The sequence below is a fragment of the Erythranthe guttata genome, chromosome 5, assembly GCF_056151865.1.
Source record: "Erythranthe guttata isolate IM_541 chromosome 5, IM_541, whole genome shotgun sequence".
NCBI classification, from domain to species: Eukaryota; Viridiplantae; Streptophyta; class Magnoliopsida; order Lamiales; family Phrymaceae; genus Erythranthe; species Erythranthe guttata.
The window spans coordinates 2,183,160-2,206,710 of record NC_142537.1 but is presented as its reverse complement, the minus strand read 5'-3'; the positions used below and the strand labels follow the sequence as shown (position 1 = coordinate 2,206,710).

General features: G+C 37.8%; 4 protein-coding genes across 5 annotated transcripts; 2 read left to right on the top strand and 2 right to left on the bottom strand.

Moving 5' to 3' along the window:
• The first annotated feature begins 986 nt into the window (after positions 1-986).
• Positions 987-2,267, top strand: LOC105966202 (putative fasciclin-like arabinogalactan protein 20). Its single transcript, XM_012990769.2, has one exon. It carries the CDS (start codon positions 1,050-1,052, stop codon positions 2,094-2,096), a length of 1,047 nt encoding a protein of 348 aa, XP_012846223.2. The 5' UTR covers positions 987-1,049; the 3' UTR covers positions 2,097-2,267.
• A 73-nt stretch (positions 2,268-2,340) lies between these two features.
• Positions 2,341-4,007, bottom strand: LOC105966201 (Tetratricopeptide repeat (TPR)-like superfamily protein). The gene has a single exon (XM_012990768.2). It carries the CDS (start codon positions 3,896-3,898, stop codon positions 2,405-2,407), a length of 1,494 nt encoding a protein of 497 aa, XP_012846222.2. The 5' UTR covers positions 3,899-4,007; the 3' UTR covers positions 2,341-2,404.
• A 518-nt stretch (positions 4,008-4,525) lies between these two features.
• On the bottom strand, positions 4,526-8,008 carry LOC105966171 (Core-2/I-branching beta-1,6-N-acetylglucosaminyltransferase family protein). Its single transcript, XM_012990734.2, has 4 exons — positions 7,136-8,008; positions 5,778-5,853; positions 5,557-5,672; positions 4,526-5,473 (listed from the first exon to the last, which is right to left on the bottom strand). Exons 1-4 carry the CDS (start codon positions 7,629-7,631, stop codon positions 4,959-4,961), a joined length of 1,203 nt encoding a protein of 400 aa, XP_012846188.1. The 5' UTR covers positions 7,632-8,008; the 3' UTR covers positions 4,526-4,958.
• Positions 8,009-11,623: 3,615 nt separating this feature from the next.
• Positions 11,624-22,769, top strand: ABCG7 (ABC-2 type transporter family protein). 2 transcript variants are annotated; one of them, XM_012990661.2, is made up of 12 exons: positions 11,624-12,053; positions 18,632-18,822; positions 18,905-19,055; positions 19,319-19,451; positions 20,082-20,283; positions 20,404-20,677; positions 20,835-20,966; positions 21,092-21,312; positions 21,493-21,705; positions 21,792-21,876; positions 21,975-22,230; positions 22,441-22,769. In XM_012990661.2, the coding sequence occupies exons 1-12, from the start codon at positions 11,817-11,819 to the stop codon at positions 22,446-22,448; spliced, it is 2,103 nt and encodes a 700-aa protein (XP_012846115.2). In that variant the 5' UTR covers positions 11,624-11,816; the 3' UTR covers positions 22,449-22,769. The 2 variants fall into 2 exon arrangements, with proteins under 2 accessions (XP_012846115.2, XP_012846114.2); XM_012990660.2 differs by having other exon boundaries at positions 11,670-12,053; positions 21,975-22,769.
• Positions 22,770-23,551: the final 782 nt, after the last annotated feature.

Below are 23,551 nucleotides of genomic sequence, written 5' to 3'. Positions count from 1 at the left end.
CGACCCGTGGCCATGTCTACCCAATTGGTTGTAGTTGTACTGCAAGTTTCTAGATAAAAAGGTAAATCAATTGCAGTCCACTTATTAAAGAATATAATTAAATAAAGAACCTTAATTTTATGAAAAATAAATGTATAATACGAGGCTTTAAATTCTTAATTTTTATATAGAATTGTAATATAACATTTCCAATTTGTAATTATTTATACCTATGCACTCTAGAGACGAATGTAGTAGCTATTATTGTTCAAGCCACTTTGAATTATTTTTGAAAATATATTAATTAATGAATAATGTTAATTAAATAATTATCAAATAAATTAACAACGTTTGACCTCTCTTGCATATTTACCCAATTTCATCATGATTTATTTATGGGGCAAGCCGCAAGCCGGAAGTCTACTCCATTGGACGGCTAGATTTGGATTAAAGAATACATTAGAACCTCGATAAATTAATAACATCTATTAAATAATAGTTTCTCAAGGTCTCGATTCAGTGAAAACATGTTAAACTATTAACTCGATTCGCTAAATTAATAGAGTTTATATGGTCCCAACTGTATTAATTTTTAGAGATTTTACTTTACGTCGATGACTATTTTATTTTATTTTAATTTATAGGCGACAATTTTATTATAGGCTTCGGCCCGATAATGGGCTTGATGCTAATTTATTAAACGGTGTTGTTCAGGCTCAGACCAGTGGAGCCCGAATTTGTGCCCATCAATGAAATTTGTAAATATTCAAAAGAGTAATTATGTATAAATATTTTATATTTATTCAAACAAAATTATATTTGCTCAAGTAAAAAAAAAAGGGGCTAATATCTAATTAGATTCATTTAATAAAAATTATATATAAATTGATGAGCAAAAAGAAAAAGGGAATAATCTAACAAAAATCTGTTCACAGCCAGCCAATAGCATGACGCCACGTGTCTCCGCCTCAATTATCCCGCCAAATCTACTGTGTATAGAAAACGTGAGAAAACAGTTATCTCTCTCACACACACACACCTCACACAGTAGCAGTAGCAGTACAGAGCTAATGGCGTCTCTGAAACTGCTCCCTACTCTAATTCTACTCCTCCTCTCCTCCGCCGCCGCCGCCGTACAACCACCGCCGCCGCAATCCATCACCAACGCGGAGGACACTCTCGCCGATTCAGGATACATCGCAATGTCGCTCATCCTCCACGCCATCGCCCCAACCCTCCCCCTCCCCCGCCCCTCCGCCACCATCACCACCCTCACCATATTCTCTCCGCCGGACGCCGCCTTCTACACCTACGGCCAGCCGTCGCTCGCTCACCTCCTCCTCCATTTCTCCCCCCTCTCTCTCCCCCCTGTATCTCTCCTCTCTCTCCCCTTCGCTTCAACCCTCCCATCTCTCTCCCACTCCAAACGCCTCACCGTCACCTCCGCCCATCCCGAAACCCTATCCATAAACAACGTCAAAATCTCCGATTTCCCCATTTTCGACGACGGATTTCTCATTGTCTACGCAATCGACGGCTTCTTCAACCTGAATTTCACCCTCACATCCACTAATTCGACCGGCGCCACCACCACAAACCCTAAATCCGATCTCCAATGCCTGAATTTGGAAACCATCTCTCGTTTCCAAGTGGCGTCTGGTGTGTTGAAGTCCAGAGGCTACTCGATTATGGCCTCGTTTCTCGATTTGCAGCTTCTCGGATTTTCGGAGAATTTCATGCAGTGGACTGTATTCGCACCTGTAGATGAAGAACTGGTGCCGTTTTCTGGGGATTTCCCGAGGTACTACTCACTGTTCATGAGGCATCTCGTCCCGTGTAAAGCCGGGTGGAGGGATCTCGATGAAACTGCTAACGGCACTGTGATTTCCAATAATGCGATGGGGTTCGGTTTGGAGATTACTAAGGATGAAGATGATGAAGTATTGATGGTGAATGGAGTTGAAATTACTTTCCCGGACATGTTCGTTAGTGAGTGGCTGGTTGTTCATGGCATACGAAGGGCGATTGCTTTGCCGGAGAGCGAAGAGGAGGAATTGGAATTTGTTGATGTTTCTCCTGGCGATAAATTCGACGAACTGGTTCCGCCCGAATTTTAAGGTTCGGTTTTCTTTTCAGGAAGATGTTTAGTCGTTTTCTTGGCCAGAAAAACGTACTTGGGAATTTACGGTTCTTGAAATCGGATTGTGGAAAGTTTTTTTTCCCCTCGTTTTCGTGTAATTGGAATCGGTTCTTTACACTGGTATAATGACGAAAATCGAGCATACGATGTTTTTTAATTTTTATTGTTTTTATTCTCAGATTAGTAACAAATGTTGAAAGATTAAAGAAACCAAACAGAAGAAACAGAGCAAAAGAAATATATCAGAGATTACAAAAATAGTGTATTAGTATATAGAAATCTTTCTCAACCAATTAAGGGAATATTCCTTAGTTTCTCAATTCTATGAGCCAATATAATGACAATATCTTCTCTCCCCTCACCGAGAAGAATCTTTTTCAGATGCTTAAACAATCGATCGGGTGGCCGCATACCCATATCGAGCATTTCTTGAAGATACTTACACGCACAATCCAGCTTATTATCGTTACAAAGGCCGTTAATCAAAGCCGAAAACATATGCATACCAGGAAGTACACCGTTACCCTTCATCTCTTCCCATACACCCAAAGCCATATCCGTTCGCCCTTCTTTGCAGAACATTCTAACGATTATCTCGTAAGTACTCACACTCGGCTCGCAACCCGGTTCGCCGTTCATTTTCCGAAACACGATATACGCTTCCTTCGTTTTTTTATGCTTTACAAGATGGTGCAGGATAATATCGTATGTCCTCGTATTGGGGCCGGCCCCACATTTCCTCATCTCTTCAACCACGCCGTAAGCTTCGTTCATCCTCTCACTCCAGCAATAAGCGCCCACCATAGCGTTATAAGTTGGAGCTTCGATTACGCAATCGCTACTACCTTTGCATAACTCGAAAAACTTGATGGCTTCGTTTAATTTCTTCTCGGAACCTAATCCGTTGATTAGAGTGCAGTATATGTGAGGTGTCACCTTCATGTTTTTTCTTTCCATTTCGTGGTACAATTCGATTGCTTCTTCGTACTTTCTTGATTTGCAATACGCGTTGATTAAAATACCGTAGCTCACGATATCTGGACTGAATCCGTCCTCCTTCATCTCGCGGTAAACCTCGTCGAGCCTGAGGAAATTACACTCTTGACCCCACCCTTCCAATAGTATTGTGTAGGACTTGATGTCGGGTGTGAATCTTGTGTTTTTCCATTTGTCGAACACCTCTTGTGCATTCTCCACGTGTCTGGATTTGCTCAGGGTATCGAGCAACCTGTTGTAATCTTGCAGCTCGGGTTTCAAGGCGTACTTTTTCTCCATCCGCTCGAATGCTTCGATGGCCTCTTTGACCCTCTTCGCCCTCGCGAGGCGCCGCGAAACGAGGGCAAAAGTGTCTTTACAGAGGAGGCCCTTTGATTTCATCTCGTCAACTAATAACCAGACCATTTTGAACTGTTTGATTTTGCCCAGTGATTCGATCAGGACATTGTAGCACTCGGTGGTGTGTCGTCGAGAACTCGTCCTGTTTTCAGCCCACCGAAAAAACGAGAGCGCCATGATTCCGGAATTGTTGAGCTTCTTCAAAACTTGGAAAATCGAATGTGGGGGTAATTGGTAGCTTAAATTGGCGGAATTCAAAGCGGAGTCGAGATCTCTTGCATTTCCGACCTTGGTTACCAGTTGGCAGATTATTTCAGTTTCATGTCTGACTTGGGCATTTTCACAAACAGCTGGTGCGCTCGAAGGAACAGTGGAAAGATTTGATCTTTTAACGGATTTTTGCAGGAAATGTTTTATGAATAAAGGATTTGAGCGAAACCCCATTGGAATTTTGCTGATATACAGAAGATGTGTAGATTTTTTTTTTTTTTTTTTTTTGGAAGAGATTTGAATAATTGAAACTTGAGGGAAGAATGAAAAATAGATCGGAGGGTTTTATAGTAGGGCCTTTTGTTCAATTCAAGAATTTGCCCTAATTAGAAAGATTGTTCAAATTTTTCATATTTCACAATTCAGTAAGGCCCCGTTTGTTTTCCTATATCGGATTACATTGCATTAAGTGAGATTGAATTAATATTCTACGTACTAATTAATTATTTAGTTGCTAAGATGTTGGATTCCCTAGATTAAATCTTGTATTAAATAATAAATTTGTTAAATTCTGGTATTAAATATGAAATATCTAAAAACTCTTTTAAGCAACAAAATTAATCGCACGGGAAGCGGTGTTAATAAGTTTAACAAAATAGTAGCATCTAATTCCAGGCTTTAAGTGTAGCAGGGACTTAACTAAGGACTTAACTAAACACGAATATTAGCAACCAAACAGCTTACTAAGCAAACGATGCACAATCATTTTTACATCAATCTTCACATATACCGGCACCGCAACCACTGGATAGAAAACGAAGCACAATTTAAATAAATAAATCGAACGAAAACGCAGTCATATTTTGCACGAACCGAAATCAAATAATCCATTTATATCAAGTTGATCAAATATTACAACAACATTTTCTTACTACATTGCCCTAATTTACATAGGATATTCCAAAGGGTTCTAACTGCGCTCTTTCGCAAAATAAACTACAAAAACTCGAAGGAAAGAAGAAAAAAAAACTCGTGATGCAAGAAAAAAACAAATCGGCGAGGGTAGGGATCGTAAATAACATACGAAGGGGTATAACTCCTCGCATCATTGGAAGACCATTTGGCTGGTTTTCTGTACAATAAATACTATCCCAAAACGCCCCAAAAATCAAGACTTTCGGTTTTTCCATATCTTCCAACATAAAAAACGAGCTTTCGCAATAAGAAGATTCCCCCCCAAAAGAATAACACCATGGCCCAAAAAAAAAAGAAAAAACCAAAGAATATATTTTTATCACATGCATGTATTTGGCTGCGAGTTCCGATCATCAAGAATCTTATCGATGGACCCACCAAATTTCTTCGCCTGTGGGCCCGCTTTCACAACGTTAACATCACCCCACAGTGAGCACGGGTCCATCAACCAACTCCTCCTCCCTTTACACCACGCGCCAGGTGTCGCTCTGTTACGCCCCCTCAAGAGGACTCTTTTATCTATCATGTCCAAAACGGACCCCTCCTTTTCGAACTGACGGGCGAAGGCCGACCCGCTATTGACCATATCCTCGTAATCCGATTCTCTTAGGATATGGGGCTCCATTTTGGGCGGGTCGTCCCACACGAAGTACCTCAGGTCGGCATTGACCGTTGTGTTCTTGAATTCGGGCGAATTGCAGATGACAGAGTGGAAGTAGACTTCTTGGGGGAGAGCTACGTTGGTGGAGTACATTAAGAGTGTCCGCGGGAGATTATCCCACCCGAATATGCAAAATTCGAGGAAGGATCGGCTTAGGACAACCCATGGTGAACCTAGATATTTATTAGCAAATAAAATTAGAAAGTTTCGGGAAGTTATGACCTCCCTATTACAAAATGTTGAATAAAAGACTTGCCTGTGAAAACCGTGAAAGCGTCGGGCATTTGACGTTTTTCGGTGGCGTGAAAGATTTGGGTTCTCCTGGCTAAGTAAATACCGGGGTCCACTACAATGGGTTGGATTCTTTGACCCCTGTAATAAAAAAAATTGTGAGAGATGATAAGTAGAGGAAGCATCGGAGAAGTCAATGCAAAATGTTGACTTTTAAGATGCAAGGAGTAAGGATTATTTGCCTACTCTTTCCATCCCAGATCACTTGTGTGATCGATGAAGTTCAAGTCTCTGCTAATTGATGAGAACACATGGGACAAATCTGATTACAAACAAAAATAAAAAAATCAGCACGGTATGTAGTTACGCAATTCAAGAATTGCATTATTAATAGAATAGATAACACGAAATACCAAGTGTGTGTGTTTGTTATGGTTGTGCAGACAACATCATTAAATGTAGACAAGTCGCTAAAAAGGTTCGATTTTTAAAGTACGATTTGTTGGGTGGAAACGCACGCGGGTCTTACATGAGGAAATATAATTTCAAACAAATGAACGGATTCACAAAGAACAAATATTTAGGCCTTGTTTGTTAGCATTTCATATAATTTTTGAAGTAACAAAGTCACCTACAATCCATCCTAATAAGTAGTATATTCAATTATAATAATCAAAGTGGACCGGATGCTAACACGTAACAGCTTCATCTAATTAACATATAAATATTCAATATATGTATATAAATTGAATATTCAAAGTGAATCACACCGCTACCAATATTTATTATGTGCTTAAACTATGCAAATAACGAAACTTAGAACATTCAACCAAGAATAGTTCAATTTCTTTATCTCTCTTTTCCTAGCCAAGAAAAGAAAAGAGGTCCGATTCAAGTACTTCAAATACAGAAACAGATTTCGAACATCTATAAATATACAAATAACATATCCCAAAAATTAGATCTTTAAGACAAGTTGTGCACTTATGTGCTCAACATAACAAAATGACCGATCCAGAATTTTTAATAGTCGTGGTTAGTTCATTTAAAACAAGAAAATTTTATGAAGGCGTAGAAATTCACAACCTGGTGCAAGCGCAATTTTCTTACAAAAAGACAAATCAGCAAATTGTCCGAATAGATATGAAGAAAACGGGAGTCTTCCGTTTCGTCACATGAGTGCAATCAACTTAATCCGACACATCCATGCGTAATAAATAAAAATTCGTCATATTTATCACATTTTCCACGATAGTAATTGCTATTGCTCCTTGAGTAACTCAATAAATTAGACAAACAATTCAAACACTTCCTCGAAATTGGCTTACATCGTCACTATAATAGCAAACATCGAATCAATTAGATTAACTTAAATGCAAAACTCCAAATCACTTCTCATGTAACAATCATCTGCAAAGATTCGAATTTTCCGGGCACTCCACCAAAAAAGACTAAATCTTTCCATCCGAAAATTAATCCCTTTTAACGAACACTCAATTATTACTAACAAAGACGGACAAACAATTTGAACGGACAAAATAAGACGCCCCAATCCACAATCACTACAATAATAAAAACGAAACGAAACGAAAAGCACAGCTTACCATCCTGCGTAATCAACGGATAATCCAACGCGCTGAGAGTAATAAACCAATCCCAGCCACCATCCACCTTCAACAAAACAGCAGCCGCCCTCAAAATAGCCGCAATATTCGTGGACCCCATGTAGGTATTCGGATCGGGCTTTCCAATCACATCCACATTCCCGAAAGCCCGAACCGCAGGCATGGACTTCACCAAAGCTCCGAGCCTCAGCCTCTCCTCATCGCTCCCCTCAGCCGTAATGTGCAGCAAATACCTGTTCCTCGGGTGGTACACCGCCAGCAGGAGGCGGAACAGCCGCTCCACGTCACCCCTGCCGCCGGAGATGTAGTAGGCGAACGCCGGCGGATGGCCCGGCCCGTGATGAACCGCCGGCTTGTGCGGAGGGAACGCGCTGTAATTCGACGAACTGAAACCCGAAATGAACGATAGGAATATGAGGAATGTGATGAACGCGCCGGAGAACAGGGTGAAGATCCATTTCTTTTCGGGTCCCATTCAGATTTGCATGAACCGAAAAAATTGATTAAAAAAAAAAAATTAGTCAAGATTCCGGTGATTCGTAAATGGGATTCTGCAGATTTTCATGAATGTCTACGGAATTGAACGAGATCGATCAAGCCCGGGTGATTATTAGGTTTCCTATTTCGTGGGTTTCGTTATTAATTTGGGAATTTTGGGGGATTGCAGTTCAGGCAAAATTTTGCTGGAATTAGGGTTTGATGTGAGAGAAGTTAGATTTAGGTGGGAAGGAGAGAGCTGTTGGGAAGAAGAGAACAGTGATTGTGCGTTGAATGAAAATGTGTGTTTCTCTGTGTGTGTGTGTGTGTTTTTCTTTCTTAGTATTTGTTTTTTTGAAAAAATTGATGATTAATGTTTGATCATAGATCTTAAGTAAGTACTAAACTTGTGTGAAAAAACTGTTTCTCTTGTGTTTATCGCTCACGCGCTCGAGCGAGGTGTGAGAATCATGTGAGATGTTTTATTTCTTTGTTGCACTGTCGGCGGTGGAAGTGTGTTCTACGCGCTGAAGAAAGAAAGTGGTGCTTGTTTTTTTTTTTCTTTTATAGTGTTTGTTTTCGTTGCTGTAAATGAACTTATTAAATTTATAGAATTTCTGCTTTTCGGTTAGTTATATTTCCTTGCAAATTTTATAGTTAATAACATGGGTCTATTAGATATAACCCCCTTAAACATTCAAATAATAGGGGTAGATCCAAATTTAAATTTGCCATTTTGATAAAAGCCCAAGCTTTTCGTAATTACATAATTACCCTCAATCAAATCCCACAAATCCCGTTACTTTACCTTTTGAAATAATATCAAATCCTTCGGCCCATAGTTGATTAACGAGATGCATAGTCGAATTACATCTGTATTAATATACTATCCCATATCATTTAATAGACTATCCCACTGGTATAATTTTACTATGGATCTCGTTAATCGACTATGGGCCGAAGAATCATCAAAACCCTAGATTTGAGAAGTGACGGCGGCGGATTTGTTTTTTAAATTAATAGACTATCTCATATATTTTAATAGACTATCCCATGTATCTAATTCGACTATGGGTTTAGTTAATTGACTATTGGAAAAATAATAATATATATGGAAACTGAATAATATGTTTGTTTGAAATACTAATCAATTAGGGTAATTTTCCTTATTATATGAAAACGATTAGGGTAAATAATAATATATATGAAAAAATAATAATATATATGGAAACTGAATAATATGTTTGTTTGAAATACTAATCAATTAGGGTAATTTTCCTTATATCATGTAATAGACTATCTTATTGATCTAATTCGACTATGGATCTCGTTAATTGACTATGGATCCCGTATTATTCAACCACATATAGTATATTAATAATTTCAATATAGTACATTAATCTGCTATGATAGTATATTACGGTTATAGTAGTGATATGAAATTGTGTTACAAACAATATACCACTGAAATGACAAGAACATTGAGAACTACACCAACGTAAAGTATTCCACATAACCAATAAAATAGTACATTAATAATCTCATAATTTCAATCTAGGGTTTTGATTAAATACATAAAACACATCATAACACAATCAAACCAATATGTCAAGTTAAAAAACTCTAGTACATTAATAATCTCATAATAGTATAATAAAATGAAAATGGTAGTATCATACGGTATTCATAATAGTATACTACTGTATTACAACGGTTTAACACTTAACCGAAGTTACCGAGCCATTACATCGTAAACACCTCTTTATAGCAACCAACCCACCAAACCTCAACAAAATCCGTACGAAATTCGCCATCGAAAAAACCTAAAATCATGAAACAAATTTAAAAATGCAGAATACTAAAAAATGATTAAATAGACTGCAAATACATTTGAATGATAATACATTAATACCATCAAAAATAAACTTAAAATGCAAAATCCATACGCTAAATTAAAAAAGACTATGAACTATATTTTAATGTACTACCCAGCACACTTAAATCGGCTGTTATAAACAAATAAACCAACTATCGATCGGGATAAAAACATGAACTCGACCACAGCGGACAATTATTCCGATTATTGCATAAACCAACTACGAAGCTCATATAAAACAACTCTGGTCCGATCTGCGTGAACCATCCTCTTCTAACTCTGTCAATCCTCTTCCAAACAAACATCATCGGCCAAAAAAAACGATATATATATGACGGAATAATTTTGTTAAAAAACGTTCTACTTAATATAATCAAGTATCAACACAATTCTTAAAAATTTCTAACCACCGTACACGACAATCATGGACATTGAGCAAAAAATAAAAACGAATAACGCATTCATACCCGCTTAACAACGTCCAACAATTAACAAACGCTCAAAAATCGATCCTATTTCCACGACGGTGCAGAAATCTTCAAAGACGATAAAACCCGCTGGAACGATGAAGAGAATCTTCAAAAAATATTGTACACGATTTGATATAACGGCCAATGATCTCACGTAAATTTATTCCGTGATTTTAGGCAACGTATCAGCAAATCTCAAATCACGTATTAAAGGAAATAAATGTCGTTTAATAATAAAACAGGGGTATTAAATATATTTTGCCAAGTTGGCAAAATTGGGTGTATCTCAAAAAGGGGAAAAAAAATTGGATCTACCTCATTAGAAAATATGAATAAGGGGGTTTTCCCTAATAAACCCTAATAACATTTTGTTTATTCTAATTTATCAAAAAAAAAAAAAGCATTTGTTTATTCTAAAAATATATTTTTATTTTATTTTTTGCAAAGTAACTTGAAATTTTTAATATTTGCACGAGATAAATTTTGTTATTCGGTCACAAAATACATAATACATGCAAAATGTATTAGACAAGTTTTGTCTAATACGCATCGGGATTAGATGTCGTGTTTTATTTAATCGATTGCAACTAAGACATCATTAATGGTTAATTTCACCAACTAAAGTTGTGTCGGTTTACTTTTCAATTATAGTAATTTTTACTATAATTTGTTATGCATCATGTCATGTTGTGATAAATTGACTTTTTGTCACGTGTAATATTTTTAGTAAAATGAAATATGCTATGGTAAGTTTTACAATTAAATAACAATAGATATAAAAGGAATTTTAGATTAAAATGAATGATTTATAACTACCCCTTAAAACTAACATTCCATTTTAAATCCAAATGGAATGACTGAATTGTCTAATTACCTATTTATTAAACAAACAATAAACTATATGTAAATTACGAGTATCTCTCAACCAAAAAAAATATTATATTTATCCCTGTGGTATATTACAGTTGTCCTTTAAGGGTAGATCTGAAAATTCATAACGAATATTTCATGAAATCTTCACCATTGAATTAGTGATAGTTTTGTAAGAGTTTAAAAGTTAGATGAGTCAATAATTGAGGGGTATTTGCAATTATCGATAATTACATACTTCGACGGTTGCCGTAATTTACCCAAATAATTAAAATGAAACTAAGTAGAATTATTGAGCTATTTAAGTATTTGAACCTTGACTTGAGTAATGACAATTGCCTACATCGTATCTTAAACAATTAAATTTAGGTTGATGGATTGATGACCATGGGATTTTTGTCCCCAATAGTATTTATTAATTACATTATCCTAATAATAAAATATTAAATGTTGGCAGACCCAATAGCTCACAATTATATATTCCATATATTCTCTGTTTGGAATTCTGAATCTTCATTAAATAAAAATTATTTAAATATATATATATATATCATAAATAAGTATTGTTGGAAAATAGGTCAGCTGTTTTTTTTTTTTTTTTTTTTTTTGAAATATCGTGAATTGCCCAAATGTCCATATTGAATTAAAAATATGGATGTAGATAAGTTAAAGAAGGCCCATTAAAATTTAGACCCAGCCCGATAATTTAAACTTAATTATGAGCTTAATCGCATAATTTTTAAGTATAAACACAATTAAGTGATGATTAAAGGTATAAATCTTAAGTACATAATGTTAAGTATAAATCTTATCCTCTAACGGACACGTGGCGATCAATTAGACCAATTTCCCCCGGAACGGCGTCGTATGATCACAAATATGTATACAGAGGTTGTATCTAACCACTCAGTAGCTACTGAGAAGAAACAGAGTGAGACGAAAGATAAGCACGCGCTGAACCAGAGAGATGCTGAGAATTGGCGGGAAAGGAGGAGGAGGAATGGGGCATCTATTGGCGGCGGCGGCGGCGGCTCTGCTGCTCCGCCTCTTCTCTGCCCCAGGCCCGGAGTTACTGCCGGAGACCTTGCCGGAGGATGACGACGACGACGAGGAAGGCCGCCTTCCGGTGAAAGGGAAAGTTGCGCCGGTCACTATCAAATGGACCAACATTAATTGCTCTCTCTCCGATAAATCGTCCAAATCGGTAAGTGAATATGCATGAATAAAAAAAAATCAATTGTTTGCTGCCACAACTGTTGAAGATATGGCAGGATTATTTTTTTGAAAATTTGGTTCAATTGATTGTTGATTAAATATAAACAATCATAGGAGTTTGAATTTGAATTGTAGAAAATTGTATCGAATGGGAGTCCTTTGTTATGTTGTGAATCTGCTATGAACGGAAATTTTGCCGAGGCGAGTTGTCTCTGTCCTTAAGACGAAATTTCCCCGCAACGGTGCTAACGGATTAAATGGAAATTGTCTCCCAAGATACAACGGCAAAACTTGGAATAGGAGCACTCCAAATCCCAAGTACGACGAACTGTACTTTGTGTAGAACTTTTCGAGAGAATCTGTAAAGGGAAGGCTGAATATGCAGTAGGCTTTTATTTGGATTGAAGTGAGGAATCCTGGGAATGTTAGGGTCTATTTATAAGGTTTGAAAAGTAGTGTCCTTTGGGGCAAAAAGGTACCAGTAATAGTTGCACCATTTCGGGTTGAGCCTGAATGGTTTGCATTGGTTCGGCCGCACCAATTCAGACCAGTCAGATCAATCGAGATGGGCTTCGACTGAATGGGTTAAAGCCCATGACCTAATGTTTTTGGCCCAAAAAATTAATGTAGTGATTTGGGCCCGAGCCCAAATCCAAATCCGATCCATACGTACGTACGAACGAACGAACGAACGAGCGAGCCGAGCCGGTCGGACGGCGGCGGCGGCGCGCGCGCGTGTGTGGGCACGATTTGAAACATATAACATATAGGCCTTTCTCCCAAACAAAGTTGAATGCCCAAAGGGCGTGACCCTTTGTCCCCATATTTTGATATAAATACAGCTCAGTACTTCTCTACTTTTCCAATGTGGGATAACTTAAAATCCCACTTTCCTTATATTTTTGGACTAGTAATTTTTCATTCACCACAAAATTGGTTCTAATCCAAAATTCATTTATGTATTAGACCGTACACTAATATTGATAAAAATTGTTCATGACTCAATTTTTAACCAATTTTCCCAACAATCCCCCACATGAATGAAAACGAGGGCGTCGATTCTCTCTAGAGTTCCCACGAATAGTATTGCATCGGGATAGGTAGCATATAGCTTTGAACCTTCCGTAGTGGAGTTACATCGGATTTACTAGGCTGAGTAGTGAACGCGATGTCTTGAACTGTCAGCCGTTCGTGTAAACCAAGACAATGCAACCCACACAATACTATTCTCACATTTCCTTAGTTCTCATGATTGTGTCCGTTTTGGCCATGGACAGACATCTTGGATTCATAAGTGTTTGTCAAGTTTTGAAGCGGCCCTCACTTCATACACTTACATAGGTGATCTCCTATTAAAGGTATCCTGCCAATACCTCACCTTTTGTTATAAGGTTTTGGAATCATTAAAAGCGTTAGCTTATCCTTTACCCTTTCTGCAGGTAGCACTATTATCTTTCGCGGGAATGAGTTAGGAATGAGTTCCTTAGTGCTCAACTGAACTTTCTTAGCTTAGTTGTCCCTTTTGAACCAGTTCTTGGGATCTCCAGTCAGCATGGTTGGGTTACCACCAAGATTGTTCTTAATTTATGGGTTTTAATCCCATTCCCCTAGATAGGCATTGTAGTTGATCTCTTGGTAAACCTTTAGTCAACGGATCCGCTAAGTTGTCTTTAGACTTTACATAGTCTATAGAAATTATTCCATTTGAGATCAATTGCCTTATGGTATTATGTCGGCGACGAATGTGTCTAGACTTACCATTATACATGCTGCTTTGTGCCCTTCCAATTGCTGATTGACTATCGCAATGAATCAGTATTGCCGGCACTGGTTTATTCCAACACGGAATATCTTCTAGGAAATTACGAAGCCATTCCGCTTCTTCTCCAGTTTTATCTAAAGCTATGAACTCCGATTCCATTGTGGATCGAGCTATACATGTTTGCTTTGTAGATTTCCATGACACAGCAGCTCCACCTATAGTGAAAACATATCCACTTGTGGATTTAGAATCTTTGGTATCGGATATCCAATTCGCATCACTGTATCCTTCTAGTACAGATGGATATCTTGTAAAATGCAAACCAAATTCTAGAGTGTGTTTTAAATATCTAAGTACTCTAGTTAGTGCATTCCAATGGTCATTTCCGGGATTGCTTGTAAATCTACTTAATTTACTAACCGAATGAGCAATATCCGGACGAGTGCAGTTCATGACGTACATTAGACTGCCTATGATTTGAGAATATTTCAATTGATCCACTGGTTCTCCACGATTTTTGGCTAAGTGAATTTTCAAATCGATTGGGGTCGTAGCAGGTGGACTATCAAACATTTTAAATTTTTGTAGTACTTTCTCAATATAATGCGATTGAGTAAGAACCAGTCCATTGTCATTTTTGATGATTTTTACTCCCAAAATTACATCGGCTAGACCCATATCTTTCATGTCAAAATGTGTTGATAACATTTTCTTAGTTTTCACGATTATCTCGTGATTACTACCCATAATTAACATGTCATCCACGTAGAGACATATAATCACAAATTCATTTGGTGTGTTTTTAATGTATACACATTTATCACACTCGTTTATTTTAAACCCATTTGATAGTATTGTTCTATCAAATTTTTCATGCCATTGCTTGGGAGCTTGTTTTAGTCCATAAAGTGACTTCACAAGTTTACATACTTTGGACTCTTGTCCATGAGCAACGAACCCTTCGGGTTGTTCCATGTATATTTCTTCTTCTAATTCACCATTTAAAAATGCTGTCTTTACGTCCATTTGGTGAACTTCTAGATTGTGCAAAGCAGCAATTGCTAGAAGTACTCTAATTGATGTGATTCTCGTTACGGGCGAATAGGTATCAAAGAAATCTAGACCTTCCTTTTGTCTAAATCCTTTGACTACTAACCTTGCCTTGTATTTATCAATCGAGCCATCGGCTTTATACTTTCTTTTGAGAATCCATTTGCATCCCAACGGTTTATTTCCCGGGGGTAAATCAACCAATACCCACGTATGATTTTGCATAATCGAATCAATTTCACTATTGATTGCTTCTTTCCAAAGCGGCGCTTCGGGAGTGGATAAGGCCTCTTTTATGGTCCTTGGATCATTTTCCAAAGTATATGTTAGGAATTCCGGTCCAAAGGACTTAGCAATTTTTGCCCTAGTACTTCGTCTAGGTTCTTCATCACTTTGAAACCCATCATTAGCAGTTTCATATGTTCTTTTGTGAGAACCCGTTGCTGATTTTTCTTTATAGGGAAATCTATCCTCAAAAAATTCAACATTTCTTGATTCAATGATAGTGCCTTCATTCATATCAAGAACATTAGACTTGTGTATTAAACATCGATATGCACTACTGTTGTTTGCGTAGCCAATAAAGATACAATCAACAGTTTTAGGCCCAATTTTTATTTGTTTTGGTTTGGGTACTTGTACCTTAACCAAACACCCCCACACTTTTAAATATTTATAGGACGGCTTGTGACCTTTCCATAATTCATAAGGGGTTTCTTTCTTTTCTCGGTGCGGAATCTTATTAAGAATATGATTTGCCGAGAGGAGTGCTTCCCCCCACAAATTCTGAGGTGAACCCGAATTTATCAACATTGCATTCATCATTTCTTTAAGAGTCCGATTTTTGCGTTCAGCAACACCATTTGATTGGGGAGAGTAAGGTGCCGTAGTTTGATGAATAATGCCGGTTTGAGAGCAAAATTCATCAAATGGAGCACCATATTCTCCACCTCTATCACTTCGAATCATTTTGATTTTCCTTCCGAGTTGATTTTCCACTTCAACTTTATAGCTTTTAAAAGCTTCCAAGGCCTCGTCTTTGCTTCTTAGCAAAAACACATAACAATATTTAGTGCAATCGTCAATAAACGTAATAAAGTATTTCTTTCCTCCTCTAGTTTGCACAAATTTTAAATCACAAATATCACTGTGAATTAAATCTAGAGGTTCCGTTGTTCTTTCAACAGAATTAAATGACGATTTAGTCATTTTTGCTTCTACACAAGTTTCACATTTTCCTTTTTGATAATCGAATTTAAGATGAGGTAGTAGTTCTAAGTCTACTAACTTTTTGAGTGTTTTAAAATTCACATGTCCTAGTCTAACATGCCATAATTTAGAACACTCTATCAAGTACATAGAAGTAGTAATTTTATTATCATCAAGCTTGTGAACAAGCGTCATTACATTCATCTTAACAAGGCCGTTATCTACATAGCCTTTCCCTATAAAACAACCATTCTTGGTGAGAATTAATTTCTCAGCCTCAAGAACTAACTTAAAACCAGCTTTAGTGAGCAATGTTCCGGAAATTAAATTTTTACGGATATCCGGAACGTGCATTACATTAACCAAAGTGAGCTCCTTCCCGGAGGTGAGCTTCAAAATAACCTTTCCTATGCCTACAACATCCGAGGTGGCAGAGTTTCCCATGAACACCTTTTGACCATTGATTGGAGTGTAGGAGGAGAACGACTCCTTGTTGGAGCATATGTGGCGAGTTGCGCCCGTATCGAGCCACCATTCCTTGGGATTGTCCACCAAGTTAGCTTCAAAGACTACGGCACATAAGTTGAGGTCGGACATGTCGATAGGAACACTTTTGTCTTCGACCATGTTAGCTTGCCTTTTGGGTTGACGACAATCCTTTGCCATGTGATTTGGCTTGCCGCAATTGTGACACGTTCCATTGAACTTGAATTTCTTTGGCTTCCATTTTCCTTTGCCGTTGTTGCTTCCATTTCCACCGCCACTAGCATTTCCTTGAGCCTTTCTTTTCTTGCTAACTTGCACGTTAGGTTCCATAAGGTGTGCTTTAGCCTCCATTTGCTGCTTGCCGGTTTTGGACTCGGTCTTTCGATTGTCTTCTTCAATCCTTAGCCTCACGATAAGATCTTCAAGCCCCATTTCCTTGCGTTTGTGCTTGAGATAATTCTTGAAATCCTTCCAAAGCGGTGGTAGCTTTTCGATCATTGCAGCGACTTGAAAGGATTCACTTAGTCTCATTCCTTCGGCATGAATATCATGCATGATGAGTTGCAACTCTTGGACTTGGCTCATAAGAGTCTTGCTGTCCACCATTTTGAAATCCAAGAACTTCCCGACGATGAATTTCTTCAACCCGGCATCTTCTGTTTTGTACTTCTTTTCTAAGGACTCCCACAGTTCCTTAGCGGTTTTGATCGCACTATACACATTGTATAGTGAATCATCTAGAGCATTCAAGATGTGATTCCGACACAAGAAGTCGGAATGAAACCAAGCATCCCACGCAACTCTCGTTTCCAAGGTAGCGTTGGCATCAGGCACAGCGGGAGGTGTTTCCGTAACGAAAACAGCCAAGTTGATAGTGGTGAGGTAAAAGAGCAATTTCTGTTGCCAACGTTTGAAATCAATACCTTTAAACTTCTCCGGTTTTTCACCATGAGCGACGACAGGAGGGTATGGGGCGGGACGAAACGCAGGTGGAAGAGCCGGAGGTGGAACAGCACCGTTTGGGAAAGGAACAGGAACATTTGGCGGCTGCACTCCTTGGTTTGGTGGATCAACATGTTGGTTTTCCGGGGTGTTGTTGTTGTTGTTGTCGTCTCCTTCGGCCATTTTGCAGATTGAAAGTAAGTTTTCGTCTTAAGATTGTTGTGAATCTGCTATGAACGGAAATTTTGCCGAGGCGAGTTGTCTCTGTCCTTAAGACGAAATTTCCCCGCAACGGTGCTAACGGATTAAATGGAAATTGTCTCCCAAGATACAACGGCAAAACTTGGAATATGAGCACTCCAAATCCCAAGTACGACGAACTGTACTTTGTGTAGAACTTTTCGAGAGAATCTGTAAAGGGAAGGCTGAATATGCAGTAGGCTTTTATTTGGATTGAAGTGAGGAATCCTGGGAATGTTAGGGTCTATTTATAAGGTTTGAAAAGTAGTGTCCTTTGGGGCAAAAAGGTACCTTACGAACGAGCCGAGCCGGCCGGACGGCGGCGCGCGCGCGTGTGTGGGCACGATTTGAAACATATAACATATAGGCCTTTCTCCCAAACAAAGTTGAATGCCCAAAGGGCGTGACCCTTTGTCCCCATATTTTGATATAAATACAGCTCAGTACTTCTCTACTTTTCCAATGTGGGATAACTTAAAATCCCACTTTCCTTATATTTTTGGACTAGTAATTTTTCATTCACCACAAAATTGGTTCTAATCCAAAATTCATTTATGTATTAGACCGTACACTAATATTGATAAAAATTGTTCATGACTCAATTTTTAACCAATTTTCCCAACATGTTATTATGTCCTAAAGTATTACTGTAAATCCATATTGAGATAGTTGTATTTATCATAAGATTGGGGGAAATTAGAAGTAGACTTAAGGGGTTCGTTTGATGCGAACCGTAAATCTTTACGTCGGACTGCAATTTATGTTAGTATGTTACTTGGCTGTGGAATTTTGTCGTTTCCATTTCGGAGAAAAACTCTTTTTGGCAGATGGGAAAAGCTATTGTTTCAATCTAATATCGTCCATTTTTAATTTATTAGGTCCGTTTTCTGCTGAAAAATGTTAGCGGAGAGGCGAAACCCGGTAGATTACTTGCAATAATGGGTCCATCGGGATCTGGGAAGACTACCTTGCTCAATCTTTTGGCTGGTCAGATAATGGCATCACCGAGATTACATTTGTCCGGCCTTTTGGAGGTTAATGGGCAGCCATTCTCAAATAAAGCTTATAAGTATGTTTAATCATTAAGTCGGAGTTTTTCTTTTACTGCTTGGAATCTTTATAGTTAAATGATGGGATAAATGTCGTTTCAGGTTTGCCTTTGTTAGGCAGGAGGATCTCTTTTTCTCACAGTTGACTGTTAGAGAAACACTCTCTCTTGCTGCTGAACTCCAGCTGCAGGATATATCTTCCGTCGAAGAGAGAGATGAATATGTGAATGATCTCCTGTTCAAACTCGGCCTGGTGAGCAGCCTTTGTTTTGTTTAGTATTGACCGTGCGAGAAAGTAATTTAAGAACTTATCGGACGTTAAATTGATTTTGTTGAAATGCTTGCCATTTTTATTCCGATTATTTTTCTTAAAATCTCCAATTGTGTGTGTTTTTCTAAATATGGCCTTATATGAAAATTTAAAAAAACTAATTACAGGAGATTTATAACTTTGGTGCAAATAAGAGCTTATTGTGTGTGTTTTTTTAAATGCATTGTTGTGCTATTTCCTAAAAGGTCAGCTGTGCTGATTCACGCGTTGGGGATGCAAAAGTTCGTGGTATCAGTGGTGGTGAAAAGAAAAGATTGTCAGTGGCATGCGAGCTAATAGCTAGTCCATCTGTCATTTTTGCCGATGAACCTACTACAGGCATGGTTATCTCTGGTTCCTAATTTTCCGTATGAGTTCAGCTATGTGGTTGTAATAAACAGGTTTTTTTGTTTCCCTAGCAGAATCTAAAGATTAAATGCAAAAGCACATAGTAATGTTTGAATTTAGAAGAAATCGTAACAAAAATACCCTAATTAATTACTAGCTCAATTAGGTATAAAAATGCTTAACTGGGATCTCTTTTTTTTTTTTCCGGTAGAGTATCTCGCAGTGCTGCATTTGTAGTACCATTTTGTGTCGCTAATTATATTGGAGACGTAATAATTCTTTGTAGATTATTGCTTTTGCCAATAGAAATACTTTTTACGATTCGTCCTTACCCTGTATTTGGACTTGTCCAACAGTCTATGCTAAGTCCACTAGAATATCTAGTGCAATTCATTTATGATCGATTTGTTAAAAACTGACTAGATAGCGCTCTTCAAATTCAGAAACCATGTAAACAAATTAGTGCAGAATAGATTATCCTCAGCTGCACCAAATCAATGATCTGATGTGACGTGTACAACCGAATATGAAAGAATATTTCCACATTCGTATTGTTGTAGTGACTGGTTACTCGACCTCACATTCTCTTCTGGTGTTAATTATTTGATTTTATGAATTCAGGACTTGATGCATTCCAGGCTGAGAAAGTAATGGAAACCCTAAGGCAACTTGCGGAGGATGGACACACTGTCATCTGCTCTATACACCAGCCCAGAGGCTCAGTATATGCCAAATTTGACGACATCTTATTGCTCACAGAAGGTTCGCTTGTTTATGCTGGTCCTGCACGTGATGAAACATTGTCTTACTTCTCAAAATTCGGGTTCGTTTTCTGATTCTCTTCGCTTCAATGTTATTACACCATTAAAGTTGATATTGCATCTTCATGCAAGATATTAGACTCTGTCTTTATCTGCTGATATCGATTTTGTAAAAATGGCAGGTACATTTGTCCCGATCATGAGAACCCTGCAGAGTTTTTGGCCGATCTCATTTCAGTAGATTATAGTTCTACCGAGAGTGTCAATGCTTCTCAGAAAAGAATAGATGGTCTCGTTGAATCATTTGCCGAGCTGATGTCATCAACTCTATATGCAACTCCACTGACCGGACTAGATTCTAAGAACAACACAAACTCGAGGAATAAAACTGTTGCCAAAAGTAAAGGTGGTTGGTGGAGGCAATTTCGGTTACTCCTTAAGCGTGCATGGATGCAGGTAAACGTGATAATCTTTCTACTTAGTGACATGTTTATGATTCCTTAAATAATTTGGTATGTTATTTCTTACAAGAATTGTGTGACAATTTATCTGTGGAATATTCTTTCTGACTTTTTCTTGTCCTGTTTGGTCCACACCTCTCAACTGCAAAAAGGCTTCTCGTGATGGTCCTACAAACAAAGTTCGAGCAAGGATGTCCATAGCATCAGCTGTAATATTCGGTTCTGTCTTTTGGAGGATGGGAAGATCACAGACTTCGATACAAGATAGAATGGGATTGCTTCAGGCAAGTGACTTGAGAAAATAGATGTTTAACCAAACTAAATGTATGCGCATAAAAACTTAGGATGCAGGATCTTTGACTCCTCTTAGGTTTCACATGTCTCGACTCTTTCTTTTGGCTGGTTTCAGGTTGCTGCTATAAACACTGCAATGGCTGCACTCACTAAGACTGTAGGCGTCTTTCCCAAAGAGCGTGCAATTGTCGATAGAGAGAGAGCCAAAGGGTCGTATTCGTTAGGGCCATATTTACTCTCGAAATTGTTAGCTGAGATTCCTGTTGGAGCAGCTTTCCCGTTGCTTTTCGGTACCGCTTTGTACCCCATGACTCGTCTGCATCCAACAATATCAAGGTGAATTTTTTCGTATTGATAAAAATAGGGTACAACTCAGTTTATTAATAACTCATCTTTAAGACACTAAAAAAAGAAGTTAAATTGCCGCCTTATCCTGGCAAGCTTCTGATTTGAAAATGATTTAGTTGGTTCCGGTAATTAAAATGATTATGAAACTAAGTAAGCTTCTCTCTCTAGATTTGGAAAGTTCTGTGGAATAGTAACCGCGGAGTCCTTTGCGGCATCAGCGATGGGCCTAACGGTTGGAGCTATAGTTCCAAATACCGAAGCAGCTTTAGCCGTAGGACCATCACTTATGACGGTTTTCATTGTATTTGGAGGCTACTACGTCAATGCAGAGAACACCCCACTCATCTTTCGTTGGATTCCTCGTGTTTCTCTCATCAGATGGTATTTTCATAATTTATGATTTTCTTTATTGTCATTTAGTTGAGTTTAGTAACTGAAGGATGGTTAATTTTGTTTCTGTTTTATAGGGCATTTCAAGGGCTTTGCATTAACGAATTCAGCGGCCTTCAGTTTGATCATCAGAACTCGTTCGACGTTCAGTCTGGCGAACAAGTGAGTGACCACCGTGCAGGAACTCCCTTGACCGATTTTGATATTTTTTATGGACCGAAATACCCTTTTACGGAATTTTACGTTCTTACCCTTCTCAGGTGCTCGATCGGCTTTCATTCGGAGGGAGTCGAATCAGAGATACAGTGACAGCTCAAGGCAGAATATTACTATTCTGGTACTACACTACATACCTTCTCCTGGAGAAAAATAAACCCAAATACCAGCAACTCGAGCCTCCACCTAGTGATGAACATTATCAAATACAAACTCCGTTAAAGCTTGAGCCACTCGAAAGTGAAACCGAAGAAGAACTGTACGAGCCAACACCACCCGAGTCTCCACTTTCCGACCAAGGTAAACCCGAACAGCCACTACTTCAATCTCCTCCTCCTCCTCCTCCTCCTTCCTCTGAACCACTTAATCTCTTTGGGCTAGACGGTTTGTAAAATAAATAAATTAAAAAAAAAAAAAAAAAGCGGTTTGTAGTATCGGTTGAGGGTGTTGATGGATCTTGATACGAGGCGTGCTGGCGCTTTGCTGTTATTTTTTTGTTATATCGTACAGGTGCTTAATTCGGAGGGAGATACTTGTGCAGTAAAGAAGGTATGAAGGATACTTTACAGAGAGCTAAATGAAACACTATATTTAATTAGGAGAAACTTAATAATGATTAGTGAGATTTGATGGTTATGTAATTCGGAAAAAAACGATAAACTTAGGCGGCACTCCATCTCGTATGGCTTGCCGTGTGGACACTCGTGTCGTTTATTAGTTTAATCATACAAATTATGAAACATCTTTAGTAGGTAAGCAGAATACTTAAATTCCTTTTTCAGTACTTGTTGAAATAAAATTGAAGTTGGCTTATCGCCCGTATGTTTGAATCGTCGAAATCCGGTTTGTTAAATGCTTCATTCGATCCGGTGAACTTCATCGGGGTATTATAATTACTCTTTTCTTTAAATTTTTTTCTATTTTATAGTTCGAATACCATTTCATGTAGAACAGTAGGGTTGGATGATTATTGTATTAAATTAAAAGAAGTATATATGTAAATTTTATTTAATTTTTTTGACCAGTCAAATTCCTGTTTATTCCTAAAGTGGCAATAATGCAGGTAAGCTTTCATACTGAGATTGCCATTTCAAAATAAAAGCTAAATGAATGAACTTTCCTAATATATTCGACAAAACTTTAAACAACAAATAAAATCGAATGTTGAATATTTTATATAATTTGGTGATATAATGTATTTACATGCATACTGATTAGTATAAATAATAGACCTTAATACATGAAGGTTATAATACTTGATAATAAATTAAAGCTCAAAATACTTAGCCTTTTGATTAATAAAGATAAAAGAATAAAATCTCATAAATTTGGAGGGAAACAAAATAGAAACAAAATATACAATAAATTAAGTTAGAAAATTAAAGAATTTATGTCAACACCTTTAGAATATTGTGAGAGATAATACAAACAGAAACCAATATAATTAAATCAGTGATCACTACAAAATTAACACACGTGCACACAGAATCTTTGTCTCCTCCTCTCGTTTTCACCAGAAATTTTCACCTGCCATTTATATATATATATATATATATATATATATATATATATATATATATATATGAGTGTGTGTGTGTGTGTGTGTGTACGTCAGCCTGCA